The sequence below is a fragment of the Hemitrygon akajei genome, chromosome 13, assembly GCF_048418815.1.
Source record: "Hemitrygon akajei chromosome 13, sHemAka1.3, whole genome shotgun sequence".
Taxonomy (NCBI): Eukaryota; Metazoa; Chordata; class Chondrichthyes; order Myliobatiformes; family Dasyatidae; genus Hemitrygon; species Hemitrygon akajei.
The window spans coordinates 2,747,435-2,763,510 of NC_133136.1; the positions used below are offsets into that span (position 1 = coordinate 2,747,435).

At 46.3% G+C, this 16,076-nt stretch overlaps 1 protein-coding gene across 10 annotated transcripts in view; it reads right to left on the reverse strand.

Moving 5' to 3' along the window:
* Positions 1-16,076, reverse strand: part of skor2 (SKI family transcriptional corepressor 2) — a 218,348-nt gene that overhangs the window by 122,078 nt on the left and 80,194 nt on the right. For all 10 annotated transcript variants that reach the window (XR_012101195.1, XR_012101196.1, XM_073064047.1 and 7 more), the window contains one exon: positions 15,041-15,108. Coding sequence is in view for 8 of the 10 variants with exons in the window: in XM_073064047.1 (XP_072920148.1) it covers positions 15,041-15,108 (68 nt within the window). In the remaining 2 variants the exon portion in view is untranslated. The remainder of the gene's footprint in view (positions 1-15,040; positions 15,109-16,076) is intronic.

Below are 16,076 nucleotides of genomic sequence, written 5' to 3' on the forward strand. Positions count from 1 at the left end.
TGAGTGAGGCTGAGTGAGTGAGTCTGTAGGTTGTGGTATCAGCTCAGTGTTGAGTGAGTGAGGCTGAGTGAGTGAGTCTGTAGGTTGTGGGATCAGCTCATTGTTGAGTGAGTGAGGGTGAGTGAGTGAGTCTGTAGGTTGTGGGATCAGCTCAGTGTTGAGTGAGTGAGGGGGATTGAGTGAGTCTGTAGGTTGTGGGATCAGCTCTGTGTTGAGTGAGTGACGGTGAGTGAGTGAGTGAGTGAGTGAGTCTGTAGGTTGTGGGCATCAGCTCAGTGTTGAGTGAGTGAGGCTGAGTGAGTGAGTCTGTAGGTTGTGGGATCAGCTCAGTGTTGAGTGAGTGAGGGTGAGTGAGTGAGTGAGTCTGTAGGTTGTGGGATCAGCTCAGTGTTGAGTGAGTGAGGCTGAGTGAGTGAGTCTGTAGGTTGTGGTATCAGCTCAGTGTTGAGTGAGTGAGGCTGAGTGAGTGAGTCTGTAGGTTGTGGGATCAGCTCAGTGTTGAGTGAGTGAGGGTGAGTGAGTGAGTCTGTAGTTTGTGGGATCAGCTCAGTGTTGAGTGAGTGAGGGGGATTGAGTGAGTCTGTAGGTTGTGGGATCAGCTCAGTGTTGAGTGAGTGAGGGGGATTGAGTGAGTCTGTAGGTTGTGGGATCAGCTCAGTGTTGAGTGAGTGAGGGTGAGTGAGTCTGTAGGTTGTGGGCATCAGCTCAGTGTTGAGTGAGTGAGGGTGAGTGAGTGAGTGAGTCTGTAGGTTGTGGGATCAGCTCAGTGTTGAGTGAGTGAGGGTGAGTGAGTGAGTCTGTAGGTTGTGGGATCAGGGCAGTGTTGAGTGAGTGAGGGTGAGTGAGTGAGTCTGTAGGTTGTGGGATCAGCTCAGTGTTGAGTGAGTGAGGGTGAGTGAGTGAGTCTGTAGGTTGTGGGATCAGGTCAGTGTCGAGTGAGTGAGGGTGAGTGAGTGAGTCTGTAGGTTGTGGGATCAGGTCAGTGTTGATTGAGTGAGGGTGAGTGAGTGAGTCTGTAGGTTGTGGGATCAGCTCAGTGTTGAGTGAGTGAGGGTGAGTGAGTGTGTAGGTTGTGGGATCAGCTCAGTGTTGAGTGAGTGAGTGTGTAGGTAGTGGGATCAGGTCATTGTTGAGTGAGTGAGGGTGAGTGAGTGAGTCTGTAGGTTGTGGGATCATCTCAGTTTTGAGTGAGTGAGGGTGAGTGAGTGAGTCTGTAGGTTGTGGGATCAGCTCAGTGTTGAGTGAGTGAGTGTGTAGGTAGTGGGATCAGGTCAGTGTTGAGTGAGTGAGTCTGTAGGTTGTGGGATCATCTCAGTTTTGAGTGAGTGAGGGTGAGTGAGTGTGTAGGTTGTGGGATCAGCTCAGTGTTGAGTGAGTGAGTGTGTAGGTAGTGGGATCAGGTCAGTGTTGAGTGAGTGAGTCTGTAGGTTGTGGGATCATCTCAGTTTTGAGTGAGTGAGGGTGAGTGAGTGTGTAGGTTGTGGGATCAGCTCAGTGTTGACTGAGTGAGGGTGAGTGTGTGAGTCTGTAGGTTGTGGTATCAGCTCAGTGTTGAGTGAGTGAGTAAGTGTGAGTGAGTGAGTGAGTCTGTAGGTTGTGGGATCAGCTCAGTGTTGAGTGAGTGAGGGTGAGTGAGTGAGTCTGTAGGTTGTGGGATCAGCTCAGTGTTGAGTGAGTGAGTAAGTGTGAGTGGGTGAGTGAGTCTGTAGGTTGTGAGATCAGCTCAGTGTTGAGTGAGTGAGGGTCAGTGAGTGAGTCTGTAGGTTGTGGGATCAGCTCAGTGTTGAGTGAGTGAGAGAGTGAGTGAGAGTGAGTGAGTGAGTCTGTAGGTTGTGGGATCATCTCAGTTTTGAGTGAGTGAGGGTGAGTGAGTGTGTAGGTTGTGGGATCAGCTCAGTGTTGACTGAGTGAGGGTGAGTGAGTGAGTCTGTAGGTTGTGGTATCAGCTCAGTGTTGAGTGAGTGAGTAAGTGTGAGTGAGTGAGTGAGTCTGTAGGTTGTGGGATCAGCTCAGTGTTGAGTGAGTGAGGGTGAGTGAGTGAGTCTGTAGGTTGTGGGATCAGCTCAGTGTTGAGTGAGTGAGTAAGTGTGAGTGGGTGAGTGAGTCTGTAGGTTGTGAGATCAGCTCAGTGTTGAGTGAGTGAGGGTCAGTGAGTGAGTCTGTAGGTTGTGGGATCAGCTCAGTGTTGAGTGAGTGAGAGAGTGAGTGAGAGTGAGTGAGTGAGTCTGTAGGTTGGGGATCAGCTCAGTGTTGAGTGAGTGAGGGAGTGAGTGAGTCTGTAGGTTGTGGGATCAGCTCAGTGTTGAGTGAGTGAGGGAGTGAGTGAGTCTGTAGGTTGGGGATCAGCTCAGTGTTGAGTGAGTGAGGGAGTGAGTGAGTCTGTAGGTTGTGGGATCAGCTCAGTGTTGAGTGAGTGAGGGAGTGAGTGAGTCTGTAGGTTGTGGGATCAGCTCAGTGTTGAGTGAGTGAGAGTGAGTGAGTGAGTCTGTAGGTTGTGGGATCAGGTCAGTGTTGAGTGAGTGAGGGTGAGTGAGTGAGTCTGTAGGTTGTGGGATCAGGTCAGTGTTGAGTGAGTGAGTGAGTCTGTAGCATGTGGGCATCAGCTCAGTGTGGAGTGAGTGAGGGTGAGTGAGTGAGTCTGTAGTTTGTGGGCATCAGCTCAGTGTTGAGTGAGTGAGGGTGAGTGTGTGAGTGAGTCTGTAGGTTGTGGGCATCAGCTCAGTGTCGAGTGAGTGACGGTGAGTGAGTGAGTGAGGGTGAGTGAGTGCGTCTGTAGGTTGTGGGATCAGGTCAGTGTTGAGTGAGTGAGTGAGTGAGTGAGTCAGTCTGTAGGTTGTGGGATCAGGTCAGTGTTGAGTGAGTGAGGGTGAGTGAGTGAGTCTGTAGGTTGTGGGATCAGGTCAGTGTTGAGTGAGTGAGGGTGAGTGAGTGAGTCTGTAGGTTGTGGGATCAGGTCAGTGTTGAGTGAGTGAGGGTGAGTGAGTGAGTCTGTAGGTTGTGGGATCAGGTCAGTGTTGAGTGAGTGAGGGTGAGTGAGTGGGTCTGTAGGTTGTGGGATCAGGTCAGCGTCGAGTGAGTGAGTGAGTCTGTAGTTTGTGGGATCAGGTCAGTGTTGAGTGAGTGAGGGTGAGTGAGTGAGTCTGTAGGTTGTGGGATCAGCTCAGTGTCGAGTGAGTGAGTCTATAGGTTGTGGGATCAGCTCAGTGTTGATTGAGTGAGGGTGAGTGAGTGAGTCTGTAGGTTGTGGGATCAGCTCAGTGTTGAGTGCGTGAGGGTGAGTGAGTGTGTAGGTTGTGGGATCAGGTCAGTGTTGAGTGAGTGCGTCTGTAGGTTGTGGGATCAGCTCAGTTTTGAGTGAGTGAGGGTGAGTGAGTGAGACTGCTGGTTGTGGGTATCAGCTCAGTGTTGAGTGAGTGATTGAGGGTGAGTGAGTGGGTCTGTAGGTTGTGGGATCAGGTCAGCGTCGATTGAGTGAGTGAGTCTGTAGCTTGTGGGATCAGGTCAGTGTTGAGTGAGTGAGGGTGAGTGAGTGAGTCTGTAGGTTGTGGGATCAGCTCAGTGTTGAGTGAGTGAGAGAGTGAGTGAGAGTGAGTGAGTGAGTCTGTAGGTTGTGGGATCAGCTCAGTGTTGAGTGAGTGAGGGTGAGTGAGTGAGTCTGTAGGTTGTGGGATCAGCTCAGTGTTGAGTGAGTGAGTAAGTGTGAGTGAGTGAGTGAGTCTGTAGGTTGTGGGATCAGCTCAGTGTTGAGTGAGTGAGGGTGAGTGAGTGAGTCTGTAGGTTGTGGGATCAGCTCAGTGTTGAGTGAGTGAGAGAGTGAGTGAGAGTGAGTGAGTGAGTCTGTAGGTTGTGGGATCAGCTCAGTGTTGAGTGAGTGAGAGAGTGAGTGAGAGTGAGTGAGTGAGTGAGTCTGTAGGTTGTGGGATCAGGTCAGTGTTGAGTGAGTGAGGGTGAGTGAGTGAGTCTGTAGGTTGTGGGATCAGCTCAGTGTTGAGTGAGTGAGAGAGTGAGTGAGAGTGAGTGAGTGAGTCTGTAGGTTGTGGGATCAGCTCAGTGTTGAGTGAGTGAGGGTGAGTGAGTGAGTCTGTAGGTTGTGGGATCAGCTCAGTGTTGAGTGAGTGAGAGAGTGAGTGAGAGTGAGTGAGTGAGTCTGTAGGTTGTGGGATCAGCTCAGTGTTGAGTGAGTGAGAGAGTGAGTGAGAGTGAGTGAGTGAGTGAGTCTGTAGGTTGTGGGATCAGGTCAGTGTTGAGTGAGTGAGGGTGAGTGAGTGAGTCTGTAGGTTGTGGGATCAGCTCAGTGTTGAGTGAGTGAGAGAGTGAGTGAGAGTGAGTGAGTGAGTCTGTAGGTTGTGGGATCAGCTCAGTGTTGATTGAGTGAGAGAGTGAGTGAGAGTGAGTGAGTGAGTCTGTAGGTTGTGGGATTAGGTCAGTGTTGAGTGAGTGAGGGTGAGTGAGTGAGTCTGTAGGTTGTGGGATCAGGTCTGTGTTGAGTGAGTGAGGTTGAGTGAGTGTGTCAGTAGGTTGTGGGATCAGCTCAGTGTTGAGTGAGTGAGTGAGTGTGTAGGTTGTGGGATCAGCTCAGTGTTGAGTGAGTGAGTCTGTTGGTTGTGGGATCAGCTCAGTGTTGAGTGAGTGAGGGTGAGTGAGTGAGTCTGTAGGTTGTGGGATCAGCTCAGTGTTGAGTGAGTGAGGGTGAGTGAGTGCGTCTGTAGGTTGTGGGATCAGCTCAGTGTTGAGTGAGTGAGTGAGTGAGTGAGTCTGTAGGTTGTGGGATCAGCTCAGTGTTGAGTGAGTGAGGGTGAGTGAGTGCGTCTGTAGGTTGTGGGATCAGGTCAGTGTTGAGTGAGTGAGGGTGAGTGAGTGAGTCTGTAGGTTGTGGGATCAGCTCAGTGTTGAGTGAGTGAGGGTGAGTGAGTGAGTGTGTTGGTTGTGGGATCAGCTCAGTGTTGAGTGAGTGAGGGTGAGTGAGTGAGTCTGTAGGTTGTGGGATCAGCTCAGTTTTGAGTGAGTGAGGGTGAGTGAGTGAGTCTGTAGGTTGTGGGATCAGGTCTGTGTTGAGTGAGTGAGGGTGAGTGAGTGTGTCAGTAGGTTGTGGGATCAGCTCAGTGTTGTGTGAATGAGTGAGTGTGGAGGTAGTGGGATCAGGTCAGTGTTGAGTGAGTGAGTCTGTAGGTTGTGGGATCAGCTCAGTGTTGAGTGAGTGAGGGTGAGTGAGTGAGTCTGTAGGTTGTGGGATCAGCTCAGTTTTGAGTGAGTGAGGGTGAGTGAGTGAGTCTGTAGGTTGTGGGATCAGCTCAGTGTTGAGTGAGTGAGTGAGTAAGTGTGAGTGAGTGAGTGAGTCTGTAGGTTGTGGGATCAGCTCAGTGTTGAGTGAGTGAGGGTGAGTGAGTGAGTCTGTAGGTTGTGGGATCAGCTCAGTGTTGAGTGAGTGAGAGAGTGTGAGATTGAGTGAGTGAGTCTGTAGGTTGTGGGATCAGGTCAGTGTTGAGTGAGTGAGGGTGAGTGAGTGAGTCTGTAGGTTGTGGGATCAGGTCTGTGTTGAGTGAGTGAGGGTGAGTGAGCGTGTCAGTAGGTTGTGGGATCAGCTCAGTGTTGAGTGAGTGAGTGAGTCTGTAGGTTGTGGGATCAGCTCAGTGTTGAGTGAGTGAGGGTGAGTGAGTGAGTGAGTGAGTGAGTCTGTATGTTGTGGGATCAGCTCAGTGTTGAGTGAGTGAGTCAGTGTGTAGGTAGTGGGATCAGGTCAGTGTTGAGTGAGTGAGTCTGTAGGTTGTGGGATCAGCTCAGTGTTGAGTGAGTGAGGGTGAGTGAGTGAGTCTGTAGGTTGTGGGATCAGCTCAGTTTTGAGTGAGTGAGGGTGAGTGAGTGAGTCTGTAGGTTGTGGGATCAGCTCAGTGTTGAGTGAGTGAGGGTGAGTGAGTGAGTCTGTAGGTTGTGGGATCAGCTCAGTGTTGAGTGAGTGAGGGTGAGTGAGTGAGTCTGTAGGTTGTTGGCCTCAGCTCAGTGTTGAGTGAGTGAGGGTGAGTGGGTGAGCCTGTAGGTTGTGGGTATCAGCTCAGTGTTGAGTGAGTGAGGGTGAGTGAGTGAGTCTGTAGGTTGTGGTATCAGCTCAGTGTTGAGTGAGTGAGGGTGAGTGAGTCGGTCTGTAGGTTGTTTGATCAGCTCAGTGTTGAGTGGGTGAGTAAGTGTGAGTGAGTGAGTGAGTCTGTAGGTTGTGGGATCAGCTCAGTGTTGAGTGAGTGAGGGTGAGTGAGTGAGTCTGTAGGTTGTGGGATCAGCTCAGTGTTGAGTGAGTGAGAGAGTGAGTGAGAGTGAGTGAGTGAGTCTGTAGGTTGTGGGATCAGGTTAGTGATGAGTGAGTGAGGGTGAGTGAGTGAGTCTGTATGTTGTGGGATCAGGTCAGTGTTGAGTGAGTGAGGGTGAGTGAGTGAGTCTGTAGGTTGTGGGATCATCTCAGTGTTGAGTGAGTGAGGGTGAGTGAGTGCGTCTGTAGGTTGTTGGATCAGGTCTGTGTTGAGTGAGTGAGGGTGAGTGAGTGATTCTGTAGGTTGTGGGATCAGCTCAGTGTTGAGTGAGTGAGGGTGAGTGAGTGTGTCTGTAGGTTGTGGGATCAGCTCAGTGTTGAGTGAGTGAGGGAGAGTGAGTGAGTCTGTCGGTTGTGGCGTCAGCTCAGTGTTGAGTGAGTGAGTGAGTAACTGGTGCGTCCTTGGACTGTGGTAGGAAACCGGAGCGTCTGGAGAGAACACTTGTGTTCCACAGGGAGGACGTACAAACTCATTACAGAGGACTTTAGGATGGAACTCTGAACTCCGATGCCCTGTACTGTAATAATGGCATAACAAGTTGTAATTGCGTTGCAGAACAAATTAAAAGGAAATGGTTTTAATTCTACTGTACTGACAATCAACACTGATGTGTACAACAAGCTAAAAGGAACACAAATAAACTTTTGTCTTAAAACTCACTAACATAACACATTTAAAAAGCCGTAACACCATACGGAATTGGAGCAGAATTAGGCCATTCAGCCCATTGAGTGTGCTCTACCTTTTCATCATGTCTGATCCATCTCCATCTCACCCGAATCTGCTATCTTCTACCCGTATCCTTTCATGCTCTGACTAATCCAGAATCTATCAACCTCTGCCTTAACTATACCCAATGACTTGGGCTCCACAGCTGCCTGTGGCAATGACTTCCAAAGTTTCTCTACCCTCCTCATCTCTGTTCTAAAATGACTCCCCTCTATTCTGAGGCTGTGCTCTCTGGTCTTAGACGCTCCCCCTACAGGGAACATCCTCTCCATATCCATTTTATCGAGGCCTTTCAACATTCAATAGATTTCAATGAGGTCGCCCCTCTTTCTTCTAAACACTAGTGAGTACAGGTCCAGAGCCATCTTTTCATTCCTGGAATTATTCTCATCAACCTCCACCGGACCCTCTCCAATGCCAGTGACATCCTTTCTTAGATAAAGACCCAAAACTGCTCACAACAGTCCAAGCGTGGTCTGGCCAACGCCTCAGTAACATTACACACAATTTCTTAATGTTTTCATCCCGATGCTACACCCTAGTGTGCTTAGACAAAGTTTACTTTCACATCTTTAGAGTGTACAAAAAACTAGAAAATATAAAGCATGAGAATCATAGCTGTAGCCAATCTTATGAATAAAGATATTATATTTAGATACATTATGAACATTTACAACACTCTTAGATGGGCACATAGATACCAGAAAAATGTAGGGCTATGTAGGCGAGAAGGGGAAGTTAGAGTAGGAAAAAGGGTGGCATTATATCACGGGCCAAAGGGCCTGTTCTGTAATGTTCTGCTGACCAATTTTCCTGGTTAATGGCAAATTGAAACTCTGACAACATCCATTAGAAACCAGAGTAACACACACAAAATGCTGGAGGAATCCAGAAAGCTAAGCAGCACCTACTGAGACCAATAAAGAGGTGACCTTTTGGGCTGAGCCCCTTCATCGGGACTGGAAAGGAAGGGGGAAGAGGCCAGAATAAGAAGGTGGTGACATCGACTGTTTGTTCATTTCCGTAGATGCTGCCCAGCCTGCTGAGTTCCTCCAGCATTGTGTGTGTGTTGCTCTGGATTTCCAGCATCTGCAGAGTCTCTTGTGAACCAGATGCACTATATCCTAGAGTCCTGAGAGAGGCTGCCGAAAGATAACAGATTCATTGGTCGTGATCATTCAAGAATTTGATTCTATCATGGCCCCGAAGGACAGGAAGATTGCAAATGTCACTCCACTCTATAAGAAAGGAGGAAGGCAAAAGAAAGTAAATTATCGGCCTCATGAGAAACCCAGAAGATTAATTTACAGGTTGAGAAGGCAAATGCATATTGGCATTTATTTCAAGGGCAATAGAATATAAAAACAAGGAGATAGTGCTGAGGCTTTGTAAGTATTGTCAAAAGTTCTGTGCCCCATATCTCGGAAAGGATGTGTTGTCCTTGGACAGAGTCCAGAGGGGGTTCACGAAGATGATTCCAGGAATGAAGGGGTTAACATATGAGGAACATTTGGCAGCTCTGAGCCTGTACTCACTGGAATTTAGAAGAATGCGGGGGGATCTCATTGAAACTTACCGAGTGTTGAAAGGACTAGATAGGGTAGATGTGGAGAGGATGTTTCCTATGTTGGGGGAATCCAGATCTAGAGGGGACAGCCTCAAAATGGAGGAACAACCTTTTAGAACGGAGGTAAGAAGGAATTTATTTAGCCAGAGAGTAGTGAGTCTGTGGAATGCTCTGCCACAGACTGTGGCGGAGGCCAAGTCCGTGGGTATATTTAAGAGGAAGTTGATTGTTTCCTGATCAGTCAGGGCATCAAAAGATGTCGGGAGAAGGCAGGTGTATGGGGTTGAGTGGGATCCAGGATCAGTCATGATGGAATGACGGAGCAGACTTGATGGGCTGAATGGCCTAATTCTGCTCCTATGTCTTATGGAAACCAAACGTGTGCTTTCAGGGCCAGAGCTTGTACTCAAATGGCTGAATATTCTGATGTGGGAACTGTGCTGCTGAATGTTAATGTCATTCATGTGAGAAAAGGTTTATTATGCCAGAAGTTGCAAAAAGGGCTGTATTTTAATTTCCTCAACATCATTCTCCCCAGAAACAAGGACATCAGCCCCCAGCCACAAGGAAACCAGCCTCCCCAGCAATAAGGAACCAGCCTCCCCAGCCACAAGGAACCAGCCTCCCCATCAACAAGGAAACCAGCCTCCCCAGCCACAAGGAACCAGCCTCCCCATCAACAAGGAAACCAGCCTCCCCAGCCACAAGGAAACCAGCCTCCCCAGCAACAGGTACATCTTCAAAAGGCAATGCCTCAAAAAGGCGGCCTCCATCATTAAGGACCCCATCACCCAGGCAAGGCCTCTTCTCGTTGCCACCATCAGAGAGGAACAGGAGCTTGAAGCCACACACTCAGAGATTCAGGAACAGCCTCTGTCCCTCTGACATCAGATTCCTGAATGGACAATGAACCCATGAACACTACATCACTATTTTTTTCCTCAAGACGTACAAAAAAGCTGGATGAACTCACCCAGCTTTTTTGTACATCTTGATTTGACCACAGCATCTGCAGTGCACTTTGTGTTTACTATTTTTTCCTCTCTTTTTGTGCTACTTATTTATTTTTTAGACACATTTATTGTAATTTACAGTTTTTATTATTACGTATTTTGCTGCCGCAAAACAACAAATTTCACAGCCTAAGCCAATGCTATTAAACCTGATTCAGATGCACTATTTGGCGAATCAGCCATCCTCGTAAGGTAATAGTTATCTGGGCAGATGTTGGTAGAAATACCATCCACAAGCTATTGCAAACAGAAAGGTGAGATGCTCAGGATTACACCAAAATCAGTGTTTAGCAAGTTCCCAAGGTAGCAGACAATTCCTGCTTCCAATACTGACAGTAAAGGTCTTATGGGTGTGATGAATATCTCTTAAAACTAGAAATGTACTGCCACACTTTCACTAGTGACTATAGTCCTGCGAGCAGAGCACAGAACTGAAGGTGTGCTATACCATCTGATATATTCAGTGGCCACTTTATTAGGCACACCTGCTCATCTAATCAGCCAATCAGGTGGCAGCAACTCAATGCATATGATATGTAAGACTGCATTCTCCTCACAATTTCAACCAGTCTGAACATTCTCCTCTGATCTCTCTCATTAACAAGGCATTTTCGCCCACAGAACTGCCTCTCACTGGATGTTTCAGTGTTAAATTGTTTAATGTTATTTCTAGTACACAAGTGTAAAGGAGAAGATAATTGTTACTCTGGGTCTGATGCAGCATGAAAAATAATAAGATAAAGGACACAATAATTAAAAGCACAGTAAATGTTAATACATAGATTGATTGTTTGTCCATAAAGTGACGTTAGGTACAGGAGTGTCTGCACATAAGGTAACAGACAGGAAATGATAAAGTAGTGGTGTTTGGGTTAGTGGGTGGAGGTGTTGATCAGCCTCACTGCTTGGGGAAAGGGACTGTGTTTGAGTCTGGTGGTCCTGGTGTGGATGCTTCAACTGATGGGAGTGGAACCTCCAATCCACCAGGCTGGGTGGATTCTCCATGATATTAGCCTTATTCTGGCACTGTTCTGTGTCTATGTCCACGATGGGGGATAGGCTGGTGCCGGTGATGTGGTAGGCAGTTTTGACTCCCTGTGGCAGAGCCTCCTGTCCGCTGCATTGCAGTTTCTGCCACATGCAAGCACCCGCTTATTAGGATGCTCTCTACTGCGCTTCTGCGGAGTGATGCTAGAATGCAGAGACAGTGATTAATGAGGAAGGCTAGGGAAATGTTGACCCATATACAATATCGATGTTGGATAGTTTTGCTGGAGGCGTGTCCTCCACTGGAGAACTTTCTGTAGTTTTGGTCTCTCTGTTTAATGAAGAATGTTTGATGATAAGGTGCAAGGTCATAACAGGTAGATATTGAGGTCAAGATCAATCTAACACTTCCCTTCCACATAACCCTCCATTTTTCTATTATCCGTGTGCCTATCTAAGTTTTTAAAATGTTCCTATTGTATCTGCCTCTACCATCACCATGCTTTGTGTGAAAAACTACCTCTGACATCCTAGCTATACTTTCCTCCAATCACCTTAAAATGATGCCCCCTGAGTAAAGTCCATCTCCCACCCCCCCATCCTCATCACATTCTACGGGGGTTGTATTGAGAGCATCCTGAGCAGCTGCATCACTGCCTGGTTCGGAAATTGCACCATCTCGGATCGCAAGACCCTGCAGCGGATAGTGAGGTCAGCTGAGAAGATCATCGGGGTCTCTCTTCCTGCCAACACGGACATTTACACCACACGCTGCATCCGCAAAGGAAACAGCATTATGAAGGACCCCATGCACCCCTCATACAATCTCTTCTCCCTCCTGCCATCTGGGAAAAGGCTCCGAAGCATTCGGGCTCTCACGACCAGACTATGTAACAGTTTCTTCCCCCAAGCCATTAGACTCCTCAATACCCGAAGCCTGGACTGACACCTTGCCCTACTGTCCTGTTTATTATTTATTGTAATGCCTGCACTGTTTTTGTGCACTTTATGTAGTCCAGTGTAGGTCTGTAGTCTAGTGTAGTATTCTCCGTGTTGTTTTTTAAAATAATTCAGTCTAGTTTTTGTACTGTGTCATGTAACACCATGGTCCTGAAAAACGTTGTCTCATTTTTACTATGTACTGTACCAGCAGTTATGGTCGAAATGACAACAAAAGTGACTTGACTTGACGACTTGATTTGACTTAATAATAGACTCCAACACTTTCCCAACACTGAGGTTAGGCTAACTGGCCTATAATTTCCTTTATTTTGCCTTCCTCCCTTCTTAAAGAGTAGAAAGACATTTGCAGTTTTTCAGTCCTCCGGGACCATGCCAGAATCAAGTGATTCTTGAAAGATCATGACCAATGCATCTGTTATCTCTTCAGCAACCTCTCTCAGGACTCTGGGATGTAGTCCATCTGGTCCAGGTGACTTATCCACTTTAAGACCTTTGAGCTTCCCTCACACGTTTTCATTTGTAATAGCAATGGCACTCACGCCTGCTCCCTATCACTCACGGACCTCTGGCACTCTGCTTGTGTCTTCCACGGTGAAGACTGATGCAAAGTACCCATTCAGTTCATCTGCCGTTGTTTTCTCCCCATTACTACCTCACCAGCATCATTTTCCAGTGGTCCAATATCATCTCCTACCTCCCTTTTACTCTTTATACAATAGTATCCTGCTTTATATTATTGGCTAGTTTGCCATCATATTTCATCTTTTCCCTTCTTATAGCTTCTACAGTTGTCTTTTTTTGGGTTTTAAAAGCTTCCCAATCATCCAACTTCCCACTCACTTTTGCTACTTTATATGCCCTTTCCTTGGCTTTTATGCAGTCCTCAACTTCCCTTAACCTACCCCTGCCGTTTGGGAACTTCTTCCTCTGTGGGACAGATCTATCCTGCGACTTGTGAACTATTCCCAGAAGCTTCAGCTCTGTTCAACTGTCATCCCCACCAGTATCCTCCTCCAATCCGCCTGGGCAAGCTCCTCTCTCATGCCTCTGTAATTCCCTTTATCCCATTGTGATACTGATACATGTGACTTATGCTTCTCCCTCTCAAATTGCAGTATGAATCCAAACATATTATGATCACTGCCTTCTAAGAGTTCCTTTACGTTAAGCTCTCTAATAAGATCTGGGTTATTACACAACACCCAATCTCAGACAGCCTTTCCCCTGAGTAGACTCAAGCACAAGCTGCTCTAAAAAGCCATCTCATCGGCATTCAACAAATTCCCTGTCTTGTGATCTGACACCAACCTGATTTTCCCAATCCCCTTGCATATTGAAGTGCCCCATTACAATTGTGACATTCCCCTTATTCCAACTGCCTTTGCAATCTGAACCCCATATCTTGTCGACTATTTGGAAGCCTATATATGATTCCCATAATGTTTTTTTACCCTTGCAGTTTCTTAACTCCGCCCACAAAGATTCAGCGTTCTCAGACCGTATGTCACCACTTTGTAAAGATGTAATTCCATCTCTTACCAACAGAGCCACACCATTGCCTATACCTTCCTGCCTGTCCTTTCAATATAAAGTATATCCTTTGATGTTAAACTCCCACACACTTAGCGATTCAGGAACAGCTTCTTCCTCTCTGTCATTCGATATCCAAATGGACTTTGAACCCATGAACATCACCACTTTTAAAAAAAATTCTGATTTTCAGACCCTACACTGTTTCTATTGGACTCCAGCAAGGTTACATAGATCAGGGTTGAAAAACACCCCTGAATGCTGGCGCTGTGCGGCGGATAAAGGAAACTTAGTACATGCTCTCTGGTCCTGTCCCAGAATTCAACAATTTTGGATTATGATACATAAGTATATTGGTGAAGTTTTGGGTATCAACTCCCTTTCTGCCCCAGACTTTTTGTCTTGGGAGACACACTTGGATTACTTGGGGATAAACACTCTCAAAATTGGATCCAGACAATATAATGGTAGGAAGACAAATTATACTTAGAGGTTGGAGGAACTTGGGGGGGACCATCATTTCAGGAGTGGGCCACAGAAATAGCCAAAGTGGCAGCTTTTGAACGCATGTCTTACAAACAGTTTGATAGATTGGACATCTATACTGTTAACATTCCAGTTGGCCACAGCTGGTTATACTGACATCATAGTCCCACCTCATCCAAGCGTCTCTTAAAGTGAGTGCACAGTGAAAAAAACCTGTGGTCTCGTAACACTACATAAAAATGGGGTAAATATTTAGGTTTCCTGGGGGGAAGTAGTGGTGAAGCATATTGCTGAATGGTAATCTTTTCTGTTATTGAAGGTCTAATAGACACACTTGGTTATTACATTGATATTTATTTCTGCCATGTTTGTTTTTATTTTAAGGATAATTTTATGTTTTGTAAGCTATGGTTTACATAATTTTAACAATGACTCAAGGGTTCGGGGGAAAAAATTCTAGAAATAAAATTTTTTAAAAATTCTGATTTTCCACAACTTACAGTACCTTAATTTAACTATTTAAAAATATATCAAATTTATTGTGTATTGCATTGTACTGCTGCTGCAGAGTTTTTAAATTTTATGGCATATGCTGGTGAATTTAAAGCTGCTTCTGATTGTGACATGGACAAGTCTATCACATTCTGTGCTGTCGTGCTCCATGGTTGTGAGTCTGTGATTCTGGGGTGAATTTGTGAATTAATGCAGGAAGGTAACAATCACAGGACACAAGTTTTCTCTTCAATGGGAGTTCAATAAGGCTCCCTCAATGATCTCTGCTGCCCTCCAACTCTTTGACCACGTGCTCACCCAGACTCGTGACCACGTGCTCTCCCCAGACTCATGACCACGTGCTCTCCCAGACTCTTTGACCACGTGCTCACCCAGACTTGTGACCACGGCCATGTATCTTCACCTGCACCTTCTAGCTATTGTCCTTCTCCTCCCCAACTTCTTATTCTGGCATCTTCCCCTTTCCTTTCCAGTCCTGATGAAGGGTCTTGGCCCACAATGTCAACTGGTTATTCCTCTCCATAGATGCTGCCTGACCTGTTGAGTTCCTCCAGCATTTTTGTGTGTGTTGCTATACTGTAATTTCTTTTTCAGAATATCTTTCAGACTCAATGGACCAAAAGGCCTAAGACCTTTTCTCAGACTCGATGGGCTGAATGGTCATTTTCTGCTCCTATGTATGGTCTTATTGTTTGCTCCTGTCAGTCCCGATGAAAGACTGTCTCACAGCCTCACTGACGCTATCCCTCTGCTTGCAAAACTAGTAAGAACCAGATTCGTACCTTACCTAAAATACTGATTGATACCTGCAGAAAGGTGTCTACTTGCTCAGTAACAGGTAAGAGAATTCCATAAACTAGTGATGGACAGTTGCAGAAAGGTCACAAGTGGCAAAACATCAAGGTTATTCACTGAGGGCACATAGTGAAAAAGGTATTAAAGCTTCAGCTCACCATCTGAAGTTGCTGAACCATTTCTTCCCGATACGCCAGCTCTCGCTTCATTTGGTCCTGGAAGTTATCTGATCAACAGGTAGACAGAAAATGCAAATTAATCGTTCAGATACACCCTGGACTCACACACATGACTGTAATAACCTCTCCATGTTGTTACATCACAAGTCTTGGTTCTAATCCCATTAAACCATATTGTCCGTTATTTCTTCCATTCAACGTTTGAAAATATATCCTTACACACAAAAAAAAACTAAAACCAAATTATTCTCTACTCAGTGGCCACTTTATTAAGTACAATTGTTCATTAATGCAAATATCTAATCAGCCAATTACCTAGCAGCAACTCAATGCATGAAAGCATGCAGACATGGTCAAGAGGTTCAGTTGTTCAGACCAAACATCAGAACGGGGAAGAAATCTGATCTAAGTGACTTTGACTGTGGAATATTTGTTGGTGCCAGATGGGGTGGTTTGAGTATCTCAGAAACTGCTGATCTCCTGGGATTTTCATGCACAACACTCTCTAGAATTTACAGAGAATGGTGTGAAAAACAAAAGAAACAGTAAGCGGCAGTTCTTGTTAATGAGAGAGGTCAGAGGAGGATGGCCAGACTGGTTCAAGCTGACAGGAAGGTGACAGTAACTCAAATAACCACACATTACACCAGTGGTGTGCAGAAGAGCATCTCTGAATGCACAACACGTGGAACCTTGAAGTGGATGGGCTACAGCAGCAGAAGACCACGAACATACACCCAATGGCCACTTTATTGGGGACAGGAGATATCTGTCACGTGGCCACTGAGTGTATTTCCACACCCTTCAAATACTACGGCATGCATGTTATTTGTATCATTACACAGACACTGATCGTGCATGGGTGACTCCTTGGTTTGTACGATTGCAGGAAATAGCTGAGAAACACTTCCAGAAGTGAACACATTTTATTTCAGTACAAAGGTGTTGCAGGGACCTGAGTACCTGAGTTATAGGAAAGGTTGAAAAGATTTGGACTTTATTCTCTGGAGTGTAG